Here is a 23,034-nt window from a genome sequence, read left to right on the forward strand (position 1 = left end):
TCCTGACCTAAAGATGACCAGTGTCTTACAGTGATGAGTTCTTGCCCTCTGCACCCTGCTCCTACAGACCTCTCTTGTTTTTTCTTGTCATTTCCTTTCCTTCCCCCAAACCCAGTCTCATGTAGTCTCTGTAAAGTGGCCCCCCCACAAAAAAAATTAGTCCTAAATTAGGCCTCTGGGGTTTCTTTGAATCTTTGTTTCTACTTTGGTGTGGCTAGAGAAGAAAATGCTCCTGGAGTAAAAAGAGAAAATGCAAAACACATTGAGCATTGAATACAAAAAAAGTACTTCAAGTTATAATCCTGCCACACACAAATAAATACATACACTTTAAAGTAAATACAATATGTCTGAGATTTTAAAAGACAGCATCCTGGGGTTTGGAGAGGGTGGTTTTAATCTCTTTGTGACCAATAAAATCTTTACATGGCGCTACCTGTGCGGCAAAATTCTGGGCATTCTATTCTTCCTGTGGTGACCGTAACTAGTACTTCATTCCTTAACAAGAAAAAGTAATGAGTTAACACTTATAGGTCATTGAATTTAATTCCTTATGGTATTCAACACTAATGAAAAGTAAAAATAAAAGTTTTATTTCATAATTGCAAAAATGGGCCATTGCCTAGTTAATACCAAAGCAAGGATTAGAATTTGGGTTTGCTCTCAAAACCATTAGCCTAATTTCTCCTAGTTAGAAAAATAAAAGATTGTACGCCACTGGTTAAAAAAAAAAAAAAAAAAAAAAAAAAGTGGCTTCTGCCACTCTCTGAAACCGCTTGAAAAAGTTAATGCAGTTTCTTCCTATCTGATTTTGATTAAATACGAGGCCTGACAACTCTTATTATAGATCTAATTTAAAATTTAATTTTTTACTATACTCAAAATGCAATGATTATTCAATAAGAATTGAATATACACAATAGGGATTAATCATTGAGTATAAAACATTCAGTTTGTTACTCAAACAAGATAACAGCAATTAATTTAGAATTGTTTCAGCTCAGGAAACCATATATTCAAGAGCTTAACCTCATTACAGAGCTTCTCAAATAAACACGAATTTTATTTATTTGTGTTTAAAAAATCAAAATTAATAGCCCTACAAAATTAGCTAAATTTTAAAGTTCCCCTACGTGGTATATACCTATCCAAAAAAAAAAAAAAAGTGTAAGTAAATGTATATTTCAACAATTGAATGCTCTACAATTAAAATAGATTTACAGCTTTAAGATAAAAAAGAAAGATCTTATTTCAAGATCACTCAAAAAAGGAGAACAAGGGGCACCTGGGTGGCTCAGTGGGTTAAGGCCTCTGCCTTCGGCTCAAGTCATGATCTCACGGTCCTGGGATCGAACTTTGCATCAGGCTCTCTGCTCTACGGGGAGCCTGCTTCCCCCTCTCTGTCTACTTGTGATCTCTGTCTGTCAAATAAAGAAATAAAATCTAAAAAAAAAAAAAAAAAAAGGAGAACAAGAAGCAGAAACAAAATACTAACTTTATCCTTGACAAATTATCAGATATCTTACCCCTCACCACAGTGTATGAAGATTATCATAAGCAATAAAAGGGTTCTATCTGATGATAAAACGAGAGAATGGGAAGATGAAATGACCAAAAGCTACAAATTTCACTTGAAGGCAGCAGATCTCAATTTCCCAAAGTATGTGGCACAGCCTCACAGGGGAAACCTATAACACGTGATAGAAACAATGGCAAGAGGTGTGGTTGCTGGTGGCCACGGCTTCCTTTGGTGGAATCTGGCCCAGAAGAGAAGCTGCAAATGGGAGGCAGGGGGGCAGTTCTAAACGAGGTATTCGATACACAAGCCCTATTTGCAGGAAGCAGGCTGTTACTGAGGCAGAATGGAAGGAAGATCGCTGATAGGAGGAACAGCTTGCAGCGGCCAGGTTCTGCTGGATATGGACAAATAGAGGCTACCCTAGTTCACTCACACACAAATTTTGTGCCATGAAGTGAACACCTGCTCTAATTGGTAAGACTTCTTCCGAACTGAGAGTTTTAGAAAGGAGGGGCGGATGGAGAGATGGGTTAGCCCAGTGCTGAATACTAAGGCAGACACGTATTGCATGGAGCACTAGGTATATATGCAAACAATGAAACATGGAGCTCTATACCAAAAACTAATGATATACTCTATGGTGACTAATATAACATAGTAAAAATAAATAAATAAATAAATAAATAAGAGTTCTTCCTAGTTGAAGATGAATAATAATTTTTTTTAAGATTTTTATTTTAATATTTGACAGAGAGAAATCACAAGTAGTCGGAGAGGCAGGCAGAGAGAGAGGGAAGCAGGCTCCCTGCGGAGCAGAGAGCCCGATGCGGGACTCGATTCCAGGACCCCGAGATCACGACCTGAGCCGAAGGCAGCGGCTTAACCCACTGAGCCACCCAGGCGCCCGATGAATAATAATTTTTAAAGAAATAGCACAGGGGTACCTGGGTGGCTCAGTCAGTTAAGCCCCTGGCTTTGGCTCAGGCAATGAACCCAGGGTCCTGGGATCAATCCTCACATTCTCAACAGGAAGCCTGCTTCTCCTCCTCTTCCCCCACCCACCCCCCGCTGTTTGTGCTTTCTCTCTCTCTGCCAAATAAATAAATAAAATCTAAAAAAAAAAAGAGCGCATGAAAATATTATAAGAAAAAAAAATGGACCAGGAAAAATGAAAAAAGATCATCAAAATAATGTTGCTATACACTGTTATAAAATTTTTTTAAATGTTAATGATGTCATTGATTTTGCAAAACAATATTAAATGCTGAGCTTTGTGAGATTAGGCAAAATATCGAAAGGTAAGAGAAAGAGATAAAAAGAAAAAGTAGCTGCTGTCAGGATAAAATGAAAAAGAAACAGAAAAGCATCACTAAGACAAAGGTCATACTGAAACTAACACAAAGGAAAGGGAATATGCTGAAAACATAGATGGACATAGAGGACAGAGTTGAGAAAAAAGGAATAAAATGAAATTAAAATCAACAAAGGTAAAAAATAATGGACAGAAATATATGGAAGGTGAAGGAGTTCATCTTCATTTTTGTCTGCAGTAGTTTTTAAGAAAAATGTTCAAATTAGAATACTGTAATTGAAAACCTAGGAGATACAGCTAAAGCAGTGATCAGGAGAAAAATTAGATTCTTAAGTTCTTGTATCAACATTAAAAAGAAAGAATAAAAATAAGCAAATTTAATCATCCAAATCCAGTTTGCAAATGAAAAATAAAATAAGCCCAAGGAAATAAAGTTGAAAGATTAATAAACATAAGAAAAATTAATGACTTAGGCAGATTAATTAGACATCTTTTTTTTAAAAACTGGCCGTTAGAAAAGAAAGAAAATAAGACACAAAGAAACAATAATGGGAAAATGCAAGAATTTAGAAAAAATATAAATAATTCTAAGAGATTATTCAGCTCAATTCTAGACAAATAAGGTTAAGATTATTGGTAAAAATTGATGATTTTCAATAAAATGTAAATGACGAAATGGATGTCCAAAAAGAAAAAAAAAATCTGAACAGACTATATTCCTTTTCTTTTGCTATATAAAAAATTAACACAAGCTTAGTAGCTTAAAAAAAACACAAAATTTTCTCACAGCCTCTGGGTTGGAAATCCAGGATCTTTCAGCAGAACTTCTTGCTAAGGATCTCACAAGGCTGACACCAGATCTTCAGCCAACTCTATTCTTATTCACAGGCTCAGTTAGGAAAAGTCCTGTGTTCAGGTTCCCTCAGATTGTTGGTAGAATCGATTTCTTTGTGGCTGTGGGACTGACCTCTCCACTGTGCTGGCTGTCATTTGGATACCATGCGGCTCCCTCTGTGCCCCTCTCACAACATGGTAGCTTACTTCTTCAAGGCCACCTGTAGAATTTCTCTCATATTTGAAATCTTCCTATCCCTTCTCTCAGTTCTTTTTAGGTCTCAGGTATTTGGTTAGACCCTCCAGGCTAGTCTCCCTTTGATTAACTCAAGGTCAACTACATTGGGACAATAATCATATCTGCAAAACCCCTTCACCTTTGTCACATAATGTCACCTAATTACAAATGTGAAATTCACCATCATTTCTCCCACACACAAAGGGAGATTATACAAGGGCACGTACACCAAATCCCACACGTGGTGTGGGATTTGGGGGGAGCCAGAGAGCATCTCAGATTCTGCCTATCATGCTGTCCAATGACCATAGAAGAAATAGAGAAAATTGTCAAAGTGCTATCCCCTCCAAAAAACAAAAACCAAATGCTAACAGTTTCTTACAGTCTGTAGAGAACACGTACTACAATGTTTTTCAAAAACTGTTCTTTATTTTTTAAAGATTTATTTATTCATTTATTTGATAGTGAGATCATGAACAAGGGGGAGAGGTAAAGGGAGAAGCAGATTCTCCACTGAGCAGGGAGCCCCACACGGGACTCGATCCCAGGACCCTAGATCATGACCTGAGCTAAAGGCAGACGCTTAACCAACTGAGCCACCCAGGCACCCCAAATCCTTTTCTTTATTATTAACAAAGAAAGAAATCTTTCCATTGGCTATAAAATTAATATATAATATTGATGCATAATACTGATAGTAAATTCTGACCAAGATAGCAAAAAATGATAGAAAAATACATATATTTGACTTGTAAATTCTAACATTAAAAAATAATAATAATAAATCACACAATAAAATAGCTATTCAAAGGTTAATACACCAAAATAAGTGCAGTGCAGCTTTAATGGATATGTTTCAGTATCAGGACATGTACTAACATAGTTCACCTTAAGAGTAAATTGTAAAGGTTATAGTCATCTCCATAGGTAATACAGAGGCATTTGACAAACTTTGCAATCCACATTTGAACAAAATACTTAATACTTGGCAAGATTGAATATAAATATATATTTGTATAATGGCTATATCTCAACTCAAAAACCATCAGCTAGCTTAAAGAGAAGCCTGTAGGAATTAAATTATTCTTTAATGTCCCTTAATAGTATTCTGGAGATAGTAGGCAATTCCATTAGACAAAAAATGATATAAGACATAAAAATTGGAAGGGAGGAGTGGAATTTTTCATTAATTGCTGATAATATCACCCTTCACCCCTAAACAACTCAAGGGAAATCAACTAGAAAACTACTGCAAACAAACAAAAAAAATTATTACTTTGCCTGGGTGAAATGTTTATGTGGTGTGTGTGTGTGTGTGTGTGTGTGTGTGTGTGTAAATATAGAGAAAACAATAGCATTTACATATAGAAACAGCAACCCCAAAGGCAGACGCTATTTACGATAGTAGTGGGAAAAACAGCTAGGAGTAAGCTTAAGAAATGTCCTAGACCTCATGAAGAAAGATTATAATGCTGCTGAGGGACACACAGACTTGAATACATAAAAAGTCATAAAGAAGATAATCCTCCCCAAGCATGCTAGTAAAAATGGTTGCATGAATTTTATTGGGGGAAGGGGTGGCTAGACGCAATGCTTCTATTTCATAAGGCAAAAAAGATAAATATAATAATAAGAAAAGTTCTGGGAAAACAGCGATGGAGAGTTAATCATATCTGATAATAAAATACAAAATAAAATTTGAATGAATAGACATAGATATGTTTGGCACAGAATTTAAATAAATCCAGGTAAATGTGGGAATTTAGTATAAGATAGGCTTAACACTTCAAGAGGAAGATAGTTGATTGCTTAGTAAATAGTATAGGAACTACTCCTTTGGAGAAAAAATAAATAAATATATATATTTATATATATATATTAAATAAATATATATTTATATTTATAAATATTTTATAAATATTTATATTTATAAATATATATATTTATATAAATATATTTATATATTTATATTTATAAATATATATTTATTTATAAAAATAAATATATATATTATATATATATATAACATTTTATATATATACTTCCTATTAAAAAATAGATCCCAAGGGCACCTGGGTGGCTCAGTGGGTTAAGCTGCTGCCTTCGGCTCAGGTCATGATCTCAGAGTCCTGGGATTCGAGTCCCGCATCGGGCTCTCTGCTCAGTGGAGAGCCTGCTTCCCTCTCTCTCTCTCTGCCTGCCTCTCCATCTACTTGTGATTTCTCTCTGTCAAATAAATAAATAAAATCTTTAAAAAAAAAATAGATCCCAAGAAGATAAACCATTTTAAACATGAAAAATCAAAATATATAAGAACTACAAAAATCCTGTAAGAACTAGAATGGGGAAATCCTCCTATGTGTGACTTTAAAAAAAAAATTAAAGATCCACTGGAAGCAATGAAAGGAAAGATTAACTCATCCACATAAAAATTCTCTGTGGAAGAAACACACAAAAGTGAAATGCTAATCTGAGTAAAGTTATTTGCAATGAATACGCTTTAATACATAAAGAGCAACTACGAATCAGGAAGATTAAATAGTTTTGGAAAGCAAAATAGAAAAAAGATTGGGGCAGCTCACAGACAAGACATATAAATGACTCCTAAGTTACTCTTCTTCAATTTCAATAAGAAAAATACAAATTAAAACTATAATGATATATTTTCATTTATTAGATTGGCAACAATCTAAAACTCTGATAACACCTATTAGATTGGCAACGGTCTAAATAATCATGGCATAGGAAAAGAGACACTCTCAAACATGGCCAATTACAGTAGCAAAACATCATATGTCCTCTATGGGGAGCAATAAAAAAATATTCTACGAAACTTTCATTGTGCATCTGTGTTGACTCAATTTCATTTCTAGTCACATAACCCACAACAAGACTCCCACCTGTGAGAAATTACTTGTGCCCAAGGATATTTATCTCAATCTTGTTTTTGTTGATAAAAAAATGGAAAACTAGAATATTTATCAATAAGAGACTGATTAAGTTAATTATAACCTAGTTACAACATGGATTATCATATTGCCTTTAAAAAGGAATGCAATAGTTTTATTTTTACTATTAGAGAATAGTATCCAAACCTATTGCTAAGTGAAAAAAGCAAGGTATAGAAAATATATACATTATGGAGTATTATGCCTCCATCAGAAAGGACGAATACCCAACTTTTGTAGCAACATGGACGGGACTGGAAGAGATGATGCTGAGTGAAATAAGTCAAGCAGAGAGAGTCAATTATCATATGGTTTCACTTATTTGTGGAGCATAACAAATAGCATGGAGGACAAGGGGAGATGAAGAGGAGAAGGGAGTTGAGGGAAATTGGAAGGGGAGGTGAACCAGAGACTATGGACTCTGAAAAACAATCTGAGGGTTTTGAAGGGGCGGAGGGTGGGAGGTTGGGGGAACCAGGTGGTGGGTATTAGGGAGGGCACAGATTGCATGGAGCACTGCGTGTGGTGCAAAAACAATGAGTACTGTTACGCTGAAAAAAAAATTCTTTTTAATTTAAAAAATTAAATAAGGGAAGATGTTTTATTATTTATATTCAATAATTTATATAAATAAATATATAATTATTTGTATAATATATAAATATACTCTTATATAATTTATAATATATAATTTTATATGTGCAATATAGTATATATTTAAGTACTTATAAAATTACAATATGTAGGGGTGCCTGGGTGATTCATTCCATTAAGTATCTGCCCTCTACTCAGGTCATGATCCCAGAGTTCTTAGATCCAGCCCCGAATCAGTTTCCCCTCCTCAGTTAGAAGCCTGCTTCTCCCTCTCCCTCTGCCTGCTGCTCCCCTTATTGTGCTCACTTGCTCTCTCTCTCTTTCTCAAAAAAATTAATAAAATCTTTAAAATAAATAAATAAAAATTTAAAAATAAAATTACAATACATAGTTTCATATGCAGACAACATTCATAGACATATTCATATATCCAGCAAATATTTATTGAAAGCCTACTACGTGTCAGACCCTGAGAATATAATAATCAACAGGAACAACAAGTTTTCTATCTCATGCGTTGTAGTGTGAGGAGAGATGGATTATAAATAAATAAGAGAATAAATAAACAAGATAATTTCTGACATTTGGAAGTGCTAAAAGGAAATAAGCCAACCAATATTACAGAGTCCCAGAATAGAGATGGTTGTATTTGACTGGCATAATGTCTCAAAAATATTTACATCTGTATGCCAAGGTGGGGATGTGGGGGGTTGGGCTGCACTGTTTACAGGTGCCCCGTGTCTACCACATTATACCTGATATCTGACTAGATACCCATAGATGGTCTCTTTGGGCTTTTACAGACCCCTGGCTTTGCTATCCTCTTAGTGGAGAGGTTTTAGATTCGGTGGTCAGAGCTTTGGTGGTATCGTGGTGAGAATAGATTGGGTGGTCAGGACAATCTTTAAAATACATCCAAATCTGCATTAATATGTTAATATGCATTTACGTAGACATCAGGATAGCTTAAATAGAAACTCTAGAGACAAGTCCCAAATACAGACAGTCCAAAATTTCTAAACTAAAGCAGAGACTTGGGTCCACTAGAAAACCCTTGAGCGAAGAGAATCTGCAATTCACTCAGGTTGTTCTCAGCGTTGGCCTCCCTTCCATGGATCTGGACTCAGGGAGCTTCTTTCCCCTCTTCCCCTCTCTCCTCCAGGCTTCAGTATCTCTTATCCAGCTGCCACCACACCACTGCTTGCAGCAAATATTCCATATATTACATGACTCAAAGATTCATGGGAAAAATTACAAAATAATAACACATCAGCATCCCAAAGACGAAGATTCCCCCCCTACCCAGGCCACTGTCCCCCAGTCCCCATGCTTGCTAATCTCCATAACCTTGGTTCTCAGCACTAACATCTAGTACACCAGCAAAGAATCTATACTTTTAATTAATAAGCATTTCTTACTTTCTCCACAGTTGTCTGAAAATACAAAAAAATTCCAAGGGTGTTTAATTTATACTCCTAAAATAGTTTATTTGCCTCCCTAGAAGGTACAACTCAATCTCATTTTAGAAATGGACTCCTTTTCCCTTAAGCCATCTCTATACAAACTATCGTGACGATGCTTTGTACAAATGGTTTTGTTAGAAATAAATTCAGCCTTATAAAATGTGCTCATTAGAAATCCTTTTTATGCCAAGGATGATTCTAAAATATTTTATATACCTTCTCATTGCCTTTATGAGGCAGTATATTAGAGGTCTCTTCCTACTTTTGAGCCTGCAAAGTACCTCGAAGTATAGTTGCAGTTTGTATCTAAAATGTGACAGAAGCCTTTTTATGGCACACTATACCTTCAGATACACAAAAAAATATCTGAAGTTGTTCCTATGGGGTTTTTTCCCTACAATATTTAGCCTAGGTGACATAAAAATAACCATTTTAATTCAACATGCCCAGAATGGATCTTCCAAAGAAAATATTAAAATGACTCTAAGCTCATTCAGAAACTCAAAGATAAACAGAAACAGCTGTTAAATGTCTCACAACCCAGTCTGAGATTCATTTCAATTACCCGACAAAAAGTACCTCAGGTGTAACAGAGCATTTTCAAGTTAAATTTTATGTCCATTAGATAAAAGCCTAGCGGCAAGTCTGAATTCCTCCCAGTTGTTACTTCCTTTATGTCTGATGGCATTTTCCTAATTCCCTGTTTAATTTTATTTTAGCTTTTATAGACAGTTGTAAAGTGAGCAAAATATAACAATTTACATGGCATTCAGTACCTGTGTTAAGGTCAACTTGACTCTCTGTTGAAATCGTTCTCTAATATTGACATTTTTTTCAAGTTTTTGTTTCAAGTTTTTTCTGGTTGCCATTTTTCCCTAACAAGAAAAAGGAAATATATCTAATCATTCTAATGCTTCTGGCAGGTAAATGCATAAAGCAACTATGCCTCCCCCCAGCTATAAAGACATTCGCATAGAAGGTTAGCAAAAAAATCGTTCCCTACAATTCTCAAACCCTTCACCCCAAAACCCAATGACGATAGCCTCAGAGTATATACACAGGTGAACTGTGGACGTATAAGCGTTTGATTTATATACTCTATATCAGGGTCAACAACTTACAACACACAAGACCAGCATAAATCGATCCACAACTTGCCTCCTCTTTTCCAAACTGTGAGAGTAACAATTAAGAATACAATCTCTACCTCTCTCACACAACATGTTCACAGACTTGGAAATTGTCGTATGCCCTGACCCTCTCATAGAGGTCAACACGTGTATACACAACCACCACCCCACAGAGACCCAATATACCAAAAGAATTAAGGTTCACCACTAGGTAGACTATATATCATCATGTGACCACCATTCTTTGAGCACCGATTTTGGGCCATTTAAGAGTGCTGTGTGTATTACTTAATTCAGTCTTTGCAACCGTCTTATAAAGAAGACACGCGACCCCAAGAAGATGACAATGAGACAACAAGAAAGAGGGAGTAACCTGCTCAGCTCAAACCCCCTACAAATGTGTTCTTTCCACTGTTCCATACGATAAAAGAGTATCACTTTCTCCCTAAGATAAAAATAACATGCAAATGCCATTATGGGACTTGAGGAGTGCTCACATGTTTTATTTTTGATGAAATTTCTTCATATTGAATATTACTAAAAAATATATTAATTGCCTATCAACTGAAGCTTAGAAGAACCTTCACTTCTCCAAAGTTTCTACTGTAATGACAATTCATCTGAGTAGCTTTTGACTACTGTGCTTTTTTCAAGTTATACCCTTGGCACTCCTAGACACTCAAACTCCAGGATCAGCTGGGAGTCTTCTTATGATTCTCTCTCCCTCTCCCTCTGCCCCTCCCACCCCCATGCTCAGGTACATGTGCCCTCTCTCTCTCTCTCTCTCTCAAATCAATAAATCAATAAAATCTTAAAAAAAAAAACAAACATTTTGCCTCTCATGCACCTTCTAAGCTATAAAATAGTGAATTAAGGGAAATGAGGGATTATGTCCTTAGCCATATTATTTTTCCTAAAAAGCACTTTTAAGATGTTCAAATTTGTTCTTTCTTCCCCAAGACTTAATATTTTGAATAAGACAATAAGTGATATATCTCGCTTTTTGTTTTTGCTCTAGTCCCCACCCTAAACACTGTTTTTAAGACTCTTAAGTGTTACTGCAAAATATGAATACCGTGCCTTCAAAGCAATGATCTTAACAAGGTACCCCTGAAGCCCTGCTATCCCTTCCCGACCACTTAAAAGCTCATTAAGTGCAAGACAGTTTGGGTACAATCTTTTTTTATACTGACATAACAGAGCATTTCTTACTTTGAAACAAATCCTAAGCAGATAGTTTAAGAAACAAGAAACAAGAGCTTTTCCCCTGAGACTAGAAACTATCATGTCCTCATTCAAGACTGTAGATACATTTTCCAGTTTCTGCTTTTATTATATTCTGATCAGCAAATAGAAAATGGGGGTCAAAAAAGGCCAAAATAAGTTACTCTTTTTTCTCCTGATCTCAAAGAACAACCCCAGCACCCAAGTTTCTAAGAATAAAACAAAGCAAATGGTGTGTATGGGTATATCTCTCTCGGGTTAAGTCAAACCAAAGGTGCAATTTTTATCCCATCTGGCCCATAAAAATAGTTTGATGAGGGGCACCTGGGTGGCTCAGTGGGTTAAAGCCTCTGCCTTTGGCTCAGGTCATGATCTCAGGGTCCTGGGATTGAGTCCCACATGGGGCTCTCTGCTCATCGAGAGCCTGCTTCCCCATCTCTCTCTGCCTGCCTCTCCGCCTACTTGTCATCTCTGTCAAATAAATAAATAAAATCTTTAAAAAAAAATAGTTTGATGATAGACATAGCTCTTTTCAATATCTATGCACCACAGCTTTTTAGGTACCTTAATTTCTAGATAGATGGTAAAGTGGTCAATTATCTAATCTTTTCTTTTTCGATTATCTAATCCTAAGAAGTTTTTCAAATTTAGTACACTCAAGGCATACCCTACAATTAGAAAGTTATTTTCTAGTCCCAGAAATGTAATTACTTATTTATAGATAATGTGTTATATTTTAACATTAACCATTTCTTTATTTTATTATAATCCAGATATAAATGAAAATAAAGTTAAGTTAGCTTATTATCTTGAAATTTGTATTTGTTTATACTAGAGATCACAGCTTTTATTTTTAAGGCAGCTACATGGTAGGTTATCATTAAGTAACTCAGTTGTCTGGAATTAACCTCACTTTATATCAATAAACCAATAGTTTATTTATTCGATAAATATTTATAGAGCACCAGCTCTGTGTCAGGCATTATCTGAGGTGCTTAGGATACATCACTCAATAAAAGACACAAAGACCTTTGTCCTTGCTGGGGAGAGAGACAGACAAGTAATAGCATAGTAAGTCTGTGAGGTATCTCGTGAGTGAGGAGCTAATAAGTGCTTTGAGGAGAGAAGGAGCAGAGAGTGATGAGGATTCAGAGCACAGACTGGAAGGGTGTTTGGGGCAAGAGAATTTGGAGCTAAGATTTGAAATCCACGCACAGATCTGGAAGACAATTTCAGACAGAGGAAACAGCCAGTACAAAGGCCCTAAGGTAAGAAGGTATCTGGCATGTTAGAGGAACAGAAAGGAAGCCAAAATAGCTTGAACAGAGAGGGGGATGGAAAGAAGAGTAGGAAATAAGATCAGAGAGATAGCAGATTTTGGAATAAATAAACTAATAAAAATCTTTTGAGAATTTAGATCACTGTTTCCATGTAGTATACTATATTTCGTCTTATACCCAATAATAATATTCCCTTATTCTTCTGACAATCAATTTCTTACGGAAACTAATTTCATATTCCATATGACTGGTATAATTGCATGATTCCATTTAATTTAACATTCTCTATGTCTAAGTTCCAGTTTGTAGCTAATACTGAAAAGTGATTTTAAAAAATAAGGCAAGCGGGGCGCCTGGGTGGCTCAGTGGGTTAAAGCCTCTGCTTTCGGCTCAGGTCACGATCCCAGGGTCCTGGATCGAGCCCCGCATCAGGCTCTCTGCTCAACAGGGAGCCTGACTCCCCCTCTCTCTCTGCCTGCCTCTCTGCCTACTTGTGATCTCTCTCTATCAAATAAATAAATAAATAACCTTTAAAAAATATTTTAAAAATAAATAAATAAAAAATAAAAAATAAGGCAAGCATTCATGGGGTGCCTGGGTAGCTCAGTGGGTTAAAGCCTCTGCCTTCAGCTCAGGTCATGATCCCAGCGTCCTGGGATTCAGCCCCACATCAGGCTCTCTGTTCAGCAGGGAGCCTGCTTCCTCCTCTCTCTCTGCCTGCTCTCTGTCTACTTGTGATCTCTGTCTGTCAAATAAATAAATAAAATCTTTAAAAAAAAAAAAAAGGCAAGCATTCAATTATCCAGTCAATTTGAACTACATTATGAAAAAAATGCTCTGTGCTCATTCATGAGTAAAATAATATTGCTTTAAAATATTTATGTTGTCAAAGGAAGACACAGTATTTGTAAATTTAAAACATTTCTCCAAGAATTAGATTCTTAAGCATGACAATGCCACAGTTTTGGTTTATTTTTTAAGAAATTATCAAACGATCCCACCAGGAAATGTCTTTTAAAAATGTAAGCCACACCCTTCAAAACAGGTAAAGAATTTGATAAATGCCACAACAGCTGCACTTTCCTAAAGAACCATGTTGTCACACTGTCACCTAAACATATCTACCTGGCATGTCGGGATATGCATGCTTCTACTGAAATGGACGTTGTTATTGGGAGACTGAACAAAACAAAGAAGTGTTTGGTAATGTCCATAGTATAGAAGCAAAAAAACAACTTTACTTAAGCCATAAACAGTGGATCTGAAATCGTATCAAATCAATACAAGACAGGCACCAAGGTTACATTGTAGGAGGAGTAGGTGCAAGTGGGAAATATTATGGTGTCCAGTTTTGAATAATACAATGTCCCACATATATTATCTTAGAATCACTGAATTTCAACATTTACAAGGACTTTTTAACTTATAGAATGGTAGCCATTTTCCCTATTTTATTGAAATATAGCTAGCTGTGCTACAGTTGCTTTTGCAAGAAAGACCATATGACCTGAAAAGCCCAAGGTATTTACTCTGACATTTACAGACAAAGTTTGCTGACTATAGATAGTATATTGATTAAACATATGGGCACTGAAGTTAGACTACTAGGATTCAAATCTCCATTCTGTAAGTGGTCAGTTATATGGCTTTGGACAGGTTACACAGCCTTTGGGCTCTTACTTCCCAACCTCCATAATTGGGGGAAATATAAAGTCTGTCATTAAATTGTGAAAATTAAATGAAAAAGGATATAGTACACCCTCATAAATGCTAAATCTTATTGGTAGAAATACCTTCAAATAGCAGCTAGCTCAACTATCCACTCAAAAGTTTTATACTTGTCTCCAAAGTGTCATCTACTACAGATTTTAGCACAACTAGCGATGCAGGAAGCCCATTTTATCTTTAATTATTCTGTTAGAAAGTTCTTCTTCCACTGAGTTGAAATCTGTCTTTTTATAGCTCTATCCTATTAATCCCATCTCCTTGAGGTTCTACAGAACCTCTCTTCCAAAAACTAGGATCTTCAAATATTTAAAAAGGGTTTCTCTAAATATTCTCAAAACTTCATATCTCTAGTTCTTTTTGTTACTTCTTCTAAAACACGGTATGCATCCCTTTCTCACTTTGGTCATTCTTTTTAGAAGGGAATATAAAGTATTTACCCAGGAATTGGCATAAGACTTCAGACCGATAGATTCAGACCTTTACTCCTCAAACACTCCATATTATGCTGGTCATGTGTGTTTTATACTACATAGTCTTTTTCCACCCCACCCTGTTCTGGAAAATATTTTTAGACACAAAGACCTTATGTTTACCGTTTTTACGTTTAATCTCATACAGCTCCAGTCTCTCAAGGTCTTTCCAGATGTTGGTATTATTGTTTAGAACATTCACTGCCCCCATCAGCTTCAATCACCTACACAGACTTCTGATGTCTTGATTCAAAAGATCAATAAGTTTCCCATTAAGTTGAAATTAATACCAGGAGTAGTCCTGAACTTATTTAGAGCAACTAATATTATTTTAGTAATCAAATTGCCTTCCCCTTGGATTTCTATCACCCTAATCACTATTTATTTACTGGTCTCATTTGGGGTGTCATTCATCTTACTGAAAGAAGTTGGAAGCAAATGTAAATTAACACAGAAATATCTTTCTTTCTCTCTTTCATTATTATAATTTCAAACAAGCTGTATATCTGTATTAGTCAGGGCTCTCCAGAGAAACAACCAGCAGAATATGTACATATTAAGAGAGAGAGATTTGTATTAAGGAACTGGTTCACGTGATTGATGAGGCTTGGTAAGTCCAAAATGCAGGGAAGGCCGGCAGACAGATCCAGGGAGAGCTCAGTTCAAGTCCACCAGCAACTGGCTGGCAGAATTCCTGCTTGCTAGAGGGGAGTCAGTCTTTGTTCCAGTAAGGTCTTCAACTGATTGGTTGGGGCTCACCCACAATACAGAGGACGTAATTTTTACTCAAAGTCCAATTTACATGTTAACCTCATCCAAAGAAAAAAACACCTCCATAGAAACATCCAGAACAATGTTTGACCAAATATCTAAACACCATAGTGTAGTCAAGTGAAATATAAACTAACCATTTTGGTATCTAACTCTTTTTAAACTTTTTCTTAAATTGAAAATAGCTAAAAATCTAGTGCATAGGATGCCTAGATTTTGTTTCCATAATTTTTCCTTTGATAGCTATGTACTCTGTTATATAAAACCATGATTAAGTCTGTGTCTAAGTGGATAGTCATGATAAAAAATAACCAATTAATTTTTGTTACCATATACAAATACCGCATTTTAACATATACCTTGAATTTAATATTTCTTGAGTCCACATCAATAATGAATTTTTGTCTGTACCTAAGAAAATATTAAGGGTAGGAGAAATTAGAAAGTGACAATGATTTTTCAGGGGATCTCTAGTCAAGGTTTCCGAATCTAGATGTCACTTAAAATATGGATATGTCAGCGTTCCTTAACTCATTCACCTATTTTTAAAATTCCATTTTTTATATTTTAAATTTTTAAATTGACACTTAAATTCCAATGCTACTTCTACAAATGATTTCACAAGATTGTCAAAACAAATAGCTATATAAATAAGAAGATATCTAAGCATTAAATGTCACTGCAATGCAATATTTGTGAACAAATTATACTAGAATAAAAAATGCCAATGTGCTGTCTATGGAAATTAGACTTTACTGAACTAGTATTTTGGGTCTATACTGTTATGAATCTAGGTTTTGAAAAATGTGAGGGTTCTTTTTCTTGATTAACCTTTTATGATAAATAGAAATTATTAATTTAGAGACTTCAAAGGATTCTAAAAAATTTTTATGAACCTTACTAATAATTCCTCTTTTTTTTTTTTAATCTGAAGTGTACTGTTCTCTTTTGTTATACTTTTAAATTTCCTCTCTTTAGGTTTGGATGTGTGGAGGAGAGATGTTTGATGTCCCATGTTCTAGAGTTGGTCATATCTACAGGAAGTACGTTCCCTATAAAGTCCCTTCCGGGACCAGCCTGGCAAGAGTGAGTAACGGGATCAGAATAAGACGGGCTTGATATGGCTTCCTGTAGGCAGACTAAGCAGCTTCATACATGGTATAATTGGTGACAGACGGAGAAGCACCGTCGGACAGAAAAAATTGGCACTCCATTTGACAGGCTTTAGTATATAAACTGTTTCTATGTTCCTCAGAGTTTTTCCATTCTTTAGGGAAGTATTAATTATTAGTGTGTAACAAGAATTACTGTTTACAATTGTTTCAAAGCATTTTCTCATACATTATATTTAATCTTTACCTATACCTTCTGAGATTGATATTCTTATCCTTACTTTATGGATGAAAACTGGGGCTTGCCAAGGTGTCCTGTCTATGCTCAAATGAATGATAAATGGCAGAAGAGGGGTTTAAGCCCAGGTCTTCAGAATGGATGTCCAGTACTCCCCCTTCTCCCTTTCATGGAGACAGATGGAGAAAGGCATATATACAAGACTGGGAGAAGTGGTTGTCCAAATTCCGGCTTCTCATTTGCATCTCATTTGCAACTAGAGCCAGCTCTGCCTAAAATTTCACCCCATTCTCAAAATCCCAAATTTGGCCAGTTGCAAGATGTTTTTTCAGATACTGTTTCAAATAAAATCTTTTTCACAGGCTAAATGAAAGGATTTTTTTTTCTTCTGCATTTTAGAATGTTTTCATACGTCTTTGGGAGAAAGTCACAATACCTTCTTGAAATAATCCTGATAATTTCTGTGTGTTCCATGTGATTGTCTCTAGAGCTGGGTCAGTTGTATTCACTGCAGTATGTACCTGCCACTGCACAGTTGCAAAATCTGGGGGAAAAGGTGGTTTTGCCACGTCCCTTCGCTCAGGGTTCTCCTAGGAATCTAATCTTGAATTATTCATTTCCGTTCTTTTACTAGTAAGGCTGCACCATATAACTATTTGAATCTTTTATATAAAGCTCAATAAGTTCACAAGCTTCTTTAAAATATAAAGTAGTTCATCGGGTTCCATTAGAATATCAATCCCACAAAAGCAGAGGGTTTCTCTGTTTTTTTTGCTACCACCTTCCCAACACCTAGAACAAGGCTTGGGAAGCACTCAACAAGTATTTGTTGAAAGGATTAATTAATCAGGAAAAATTAAGGCTAGAAAATGCTACAGGTTTTCCTTACTAAAAGTTGAGTATTTCAGGGAAGTATAAAAAATATTTCATTTCTAGTGAGTCTTTTTGGGGGAGGATTCTTTCTTACTCCCTTTCTGAGATTGTCAATACTATCCACTTCCATAATCTTTTTTATAACAGCTGGAGTTAATAGTCATGAAGTTACCTCACATACACCTTGAAGGGAAATAGTCGTATTATTATGCCCTCTTCAAAAGATTAATAGCATATTCCATTGAGTAGCTGTAAAAATATGCTCTTTGAAATAAAATCACAAAATCATAAAGCAACTAAAGAGCCACATCTTGGGCAAGGACATATTATTTAATTTTGTCATAAGACTAAACGCACATGAATCTCCAAGTGCATTCAAGAAAACAGCAAGAATTCACTGAAAGGTCCAGTTTTGAGCACATATCACAAATCAGCCATGTGGATATCATAAATCACAGCATGTTAAACTACCCCAAAGATAATGCTATTGTCTCTTGTCACTTACTTCCCAAAAACCCACTCAGCTGTGCCCAGTTTGTGCCCAATCATTCATTTGCCGGACGGATGGAGTGTTCACTTGGTTTGTAGTCAAAATGAGTGTGTATGAACTGGAGGGGAAGTTGTGCTGCTCCAGAGGGTATATTTTCAAAAAAATAAAACTGTTCATATATTTTCAAGAAGTAAATTAAATACTTTTTCAAGGACTGTCAAATATAGGAAAACTAGGGCTGGCACATAAAATTCCCAGCCAAAAGGGAATGCTCATTCACATGGGGGGGAAAAAAAAAAGCCCGTAATTCTGAATTTTAATCTTTACCACTTAAATTTTACTTGAGGGCTCATTTTTAGTTTTTTTTTTCTCAACTGCTAGAGCAATCAGAAAGTCATAAAAATTGAAGCTCCACTGTCAGTCTAAGGAATGTTTTATGATATTTTAAATAAAAAATATATTAAAATGAAAAACAATTCTGATTTTTGGGGGAGAGACTCAACTACCTGCTACCCCCATGTCGTTACTAAATCATCAAAAATGATGAGACTGTAAAGGTGCTTCAGATGCAGGGCTATGTCTATTCAATAGGTAGTTAATCTCTCCAGCCTCATCAGGAAATGTAGAAGATGGAGATTTTTAATTCCAAAGGTTTGTTTTCTTATTTTACAAACTCACTTAATTTTTCAAAAATTTGCACCTTTTGTTTAGGTAACTATATAAACTGAGGATTCTAGCCAACTTCCCAACACACACACACACACACACACACACACACACACACAATTGTGTGAATAACCTGCCGTCCTCTAAACAGAGCACGAGTGCATATTATAGAAACAAATTCAAATAACTACTACCTTCCATTTACCTAGCATTACAGTCTGGTTGCAAGAGACAGATAGCCATATATGAAACCATCAGAGGACACTACAAGGACAAGTAATTGTTCAAATGTATTGTAAAGATATGTATAGGTAGAGGGAGGAGGAGGGGGGAGGGGTGCCATAGCTGTTGAACTGAAAGAGGACCTTCAGGGATACTCAGTTAAATGAACAAATTTTATAGAATAACAGCTCCCAAACTCAGGACCAGTGACCCAGAGCCAGGTCCTAGACCAGTTTTTACCCAGCCTCAGCGAACTGAGAAAAATAAGAATCACAAAGATACATATACTCAATTTAAAAATATCTTTTTAGGGGCGCCTGGGTGGCTCAGTGGGTTAAAGTCTCTGCCTTCAGCTCAGGTCGTGACTTCAGGGTCCTGGGATGGAGCCCTGCATCGGGCTCTCTGCTCGCCAGGGAGCCTGCTTCTCTCTCTCTCTATGCCTGCCTCTCTGCCTTCTTGTGATCTCCATCTGTCAAATAAATAAATAGAATCTTTAAAAAAAAAAAAATCTTTCTAAGCAGGAATTAGAAACTTTTTTTCTTTTTCATGACGGAATGAATACAAGATAGATTATTATTAATGCCTTTATTTGGCAAAAATAAAAATTAGCATCCCTCTGTCAGTTCCCATAAAATGCAAAAATCCAGGATACAGAGATTTACAATTCACCTTCCTCTTGGAATCAGAGTATTCACTCATCATGAATCAAATTAGATATTTTGCCGAGTCGGCCTCCTGTCCAATGTTTGTTTGTACACTGGGCATTGTTGTGGTATCTTTTCACCAGGAAAAAACTGCCAGTCCCTGAGGGATGCTAATCCCTATTGTCACAGGGAGACTGGACAGTCCCCATGGCTATAGTGATAATTGTCCCTTCCTGGAGATGACACTGTCCTCATCACAGAACAGTGAGCAGCTACTCAGTGAAAGGCCACCCGCGCCTCCGCACAGTGGAAGTGGCCAAGTGGCCAGTGGGTGGAAGACTCCAAGGAGACTTCATTCTGATGGGTCATGAGTTGAACCACGCACTCTGCTGAAGGAGCAGCCATATTGGCACCTCCCAGACCTCTCTGTGAGTGCTAGTATGTTTGGGGACAGTCAAAACCACTGGACCTGAGATCAGTGGCTCTGTGAGCAGAACATGACAAAGAGGCAGAGCCATCACCCCATGGATAAACATACATTCTATAGCACAAGGGTCATCCCACAGAGGTAACTTTACCCAAAGGAGTATCCCCAGGAGGATCCCAAGCCAGTGAAGGGCAGCCCTGCAGACCGTGAGGGGGGCTGTCATGGTGGTTCACACAGCTGTCCTCCCTAGTTCCAAAGGAGGACGGCCTGGGACACAAAATTGGAAGCGACCTTCACTCTAAGTTTGCAATGGATGTGACAGAATGCAAATCAAGGGATGGTATACTTCTGTGGCTTGCCACTGGTGTAGTATTAGTAATACTTTCTTTTCTAAAATTTTATCTTGCATTTTATGGCAACCATCATCCAAGTTGCAAGATAAAGCTATAAAACAAAAGAATTCAAACCCCATAAAAATCTGATTGCACAGGATGGCCTAGAGAACTTGAAAAGGTAACTCACATTAGAAGGGATAAGGTTAAAGGTCAAGTGAGCAGAGCTGGGAAGGTGAATTGAGACCTGTCTGCCCAAGGCTTAACCCTTACAGGGAGGCTTAGAGTTAACAGGGGCAGCTGGAGCAGAAGGGCAGGGGCTCCAGCCTGAGCTCCCAGCTGCAGGAAGAAGCAGGCACAGACAGTGAGAAAGGATTCTCTTTGGGACCAATGGAGCTAAACTGGGAATGTACATTGGACACAGACTATGGAAAACCCCATGGGCAGGGCAGGGTGCATTTTTCTTATAGATTGTAGGGAGGTACTCATAGTTTTTGAGCACGAAATGCCAGGATAAAAATAAAAGGGGTAGAAACAAGTCAACCAACAAGTAAATATTAAGTGGCAGAAAGTCTAAAGAAAATAACTTTTGAATGTAGGAAACATTTGTAAAGAAAATTCCCTAAAAAGTCTTCATTGATTTGCCGCACTGTGCAGTGAGAGAGAGGCCAAATGTTGCTATGAGGTTTTCTTCAATGCTTCGAAGGAAAAATCATATCAGTACAAAAATGGGGATGCAAGGAAGGGGAAGGGGGAAAAATGCTCAAATTGGTTTTAGATAAAGAGGGTGAGAAGCAACCGCCTTACACGAGTTCAGGGAGAGCCAGATCTGGGGAGACTTGCACAGATTGCTCATCTAGAATTCTGAAAGCCCACAAAAATCAGATTTTCTATATCAATAAATGTTCATTTCTGAAAGAAAAAAAAAAGTATACCATGCCAGGCACTATGCTAGATCCTGGAAGCATAAATGATGAACAAGATAAACAAAAACTTTAACTTTTTTTTTTTAAGATTTTATGTATTTATTTGAGAGAGAAAGAGAGAGAGAGTGTGTGTGTGTGCTCACAAGCAGGAGCGTGGGGGGTGGGAAGGGCCAGAAGAAGAGGGAGAAGGGGACTCCCTGCTGAGCAGGGAGCCCGAAATCATGACCTGAATCTAAGGCAGACACTTAATTGACTGAGTCCCCCAAACCCCCCCAAACTTTTCCTTCTCATAACTAGTGGCCTTGATAATGACAGTCAGGTGGCGTCCACACAGTCCAGCAATCTATACATATCAATCCGAATACCATGAGGGTGAGCAAAGAGTTAAATAAATGTAAATAAACTCTCTGTGGTATGAGATCTGTATCTTATATACTTATTTTAAACTATTTTGTGGAAATTATAATGTTATCATTGTGATTATGATTTTAGAGAAGAGGAGGTATATCTCATATACCACACGTAGCAAATGTTATTTGTTTTTGGTTTTTTTTTTTTTAACCAATGTTTTTCACCTTAAATATTTATTTAGGGTTTCTTGGCAGAATGCAATGAGCTTTGAGGATGTCCTATGGTTATTATACTTTATGGGCATGGGTATTAAACCTGAGGTCTGAGGGCAAATGGTGGTTTTTGCCTCTGTCAGCTATGAAGTGACCTCTTCCCCTATTTCCCAAGTTGTCATTCCTCTGGTGTCATATCCCTGGAGACATCTGCTTCTGCAGACTCCATAGATCCTCTCAGACCGTTGAAAGTGGTCAGGGTGGAGGGAGGTACAGAGGAAGAGGAATGGGGGAAGAGAGTTTCGGTGTCAAAGCCAGACCACCCCAAGTCGATTAGTAAGTGCCCTCTCGTGCTTCACCCTGGCGCCGGCTATCCCGGTCTGAAGGAGCCGAGATGGAAGAACAGAAGCTCTGACGTGTGCAGCCCTCCCTCATTTATGTCAGAATAGATCAGTCGAGGAAAAGCTTTAGCAAGACCAAAATGACTACTTTGATATCAGAAAATAAAATCACCAACAAGGCTATAAAGTACAGTGACGAATGGGGAAATCTGCTCCCAGAAACTGACCTTTCTCCCTTTGATGATTGCAAATCAGTTTACTCTCATGAAACTGCTCAGCAAATAGGAACTATAGCATGACAACCTTAGCCATCAATGGCAGGCAGCCCCTCTTCCTGCTGCTCTAAGAACTGTAGAGTTCACATGCATCATCTGAAACAATCATTGATTTCAGGGACGTGGTGGACTCTCATGGGCTTTCTCCCAAAAAGCAGGAAAATGATGAATTCTTCCCAAAAGACTCGACTTGCATAAATGGCTAGGACTTCTGTGCAGAAGCAATTCCTCTGAAAACAGTAACTACCTCTAATTCTTCCTTACAATATAACAAAAAAGGCAGTAAGATACTGGTACTTAGGGCCAGAGCTTAAAATGATTCACATACTGCAATCATGTGTTTGCTTCTCTCCCCTTCTACGCCACATTTCAGAATATAATACCCTCTTTTTAGATGTGGCTCTTTATTTAAAT

At 36.9% G+C, this 23,034-nt stretch overlaps 1 protein-coding gene across 1 annotated transcript in view; it reads left to right on the forward strand.

The window, feature by feature from the left end:
- Window positions 1–23,034, forward strand: part of GALNTL6 (polypeptide N-acetylgalactosaminyltransferase like 6) — a 1,243,223-nt gene that overhangs the window by 1,133,857 nt on the left and 86,332 nt on the right. The window contains exon 9 of the mRNA XM_004766106.2: window positions 16,490–16,597. Within this exon, the coding sequence (XP_004766163.1) occupies window positions 16,490–16,597 (108 nt within the window). The remainder of the gene's footprint in view (window positions 1–16,489; window positions 16,598–23,034) is intronic.

This window comes from Mustela putorius, unplaced genomic scaffold, assembly GCF_011764305.1.
Source record: "Mustela putorius furo isolate JIRA1106 unplaced genomic scaffold, ASM1176430v1.1 tig00000682_pilon_pilon_pilon, whole genome shotgun sequence".
Taxonomy (NCBI): Eukaryota; Metazoa; Chordata; class Mammalia; order Carnivora; family Mustelidae; genus Mustela; species Mustela putorius.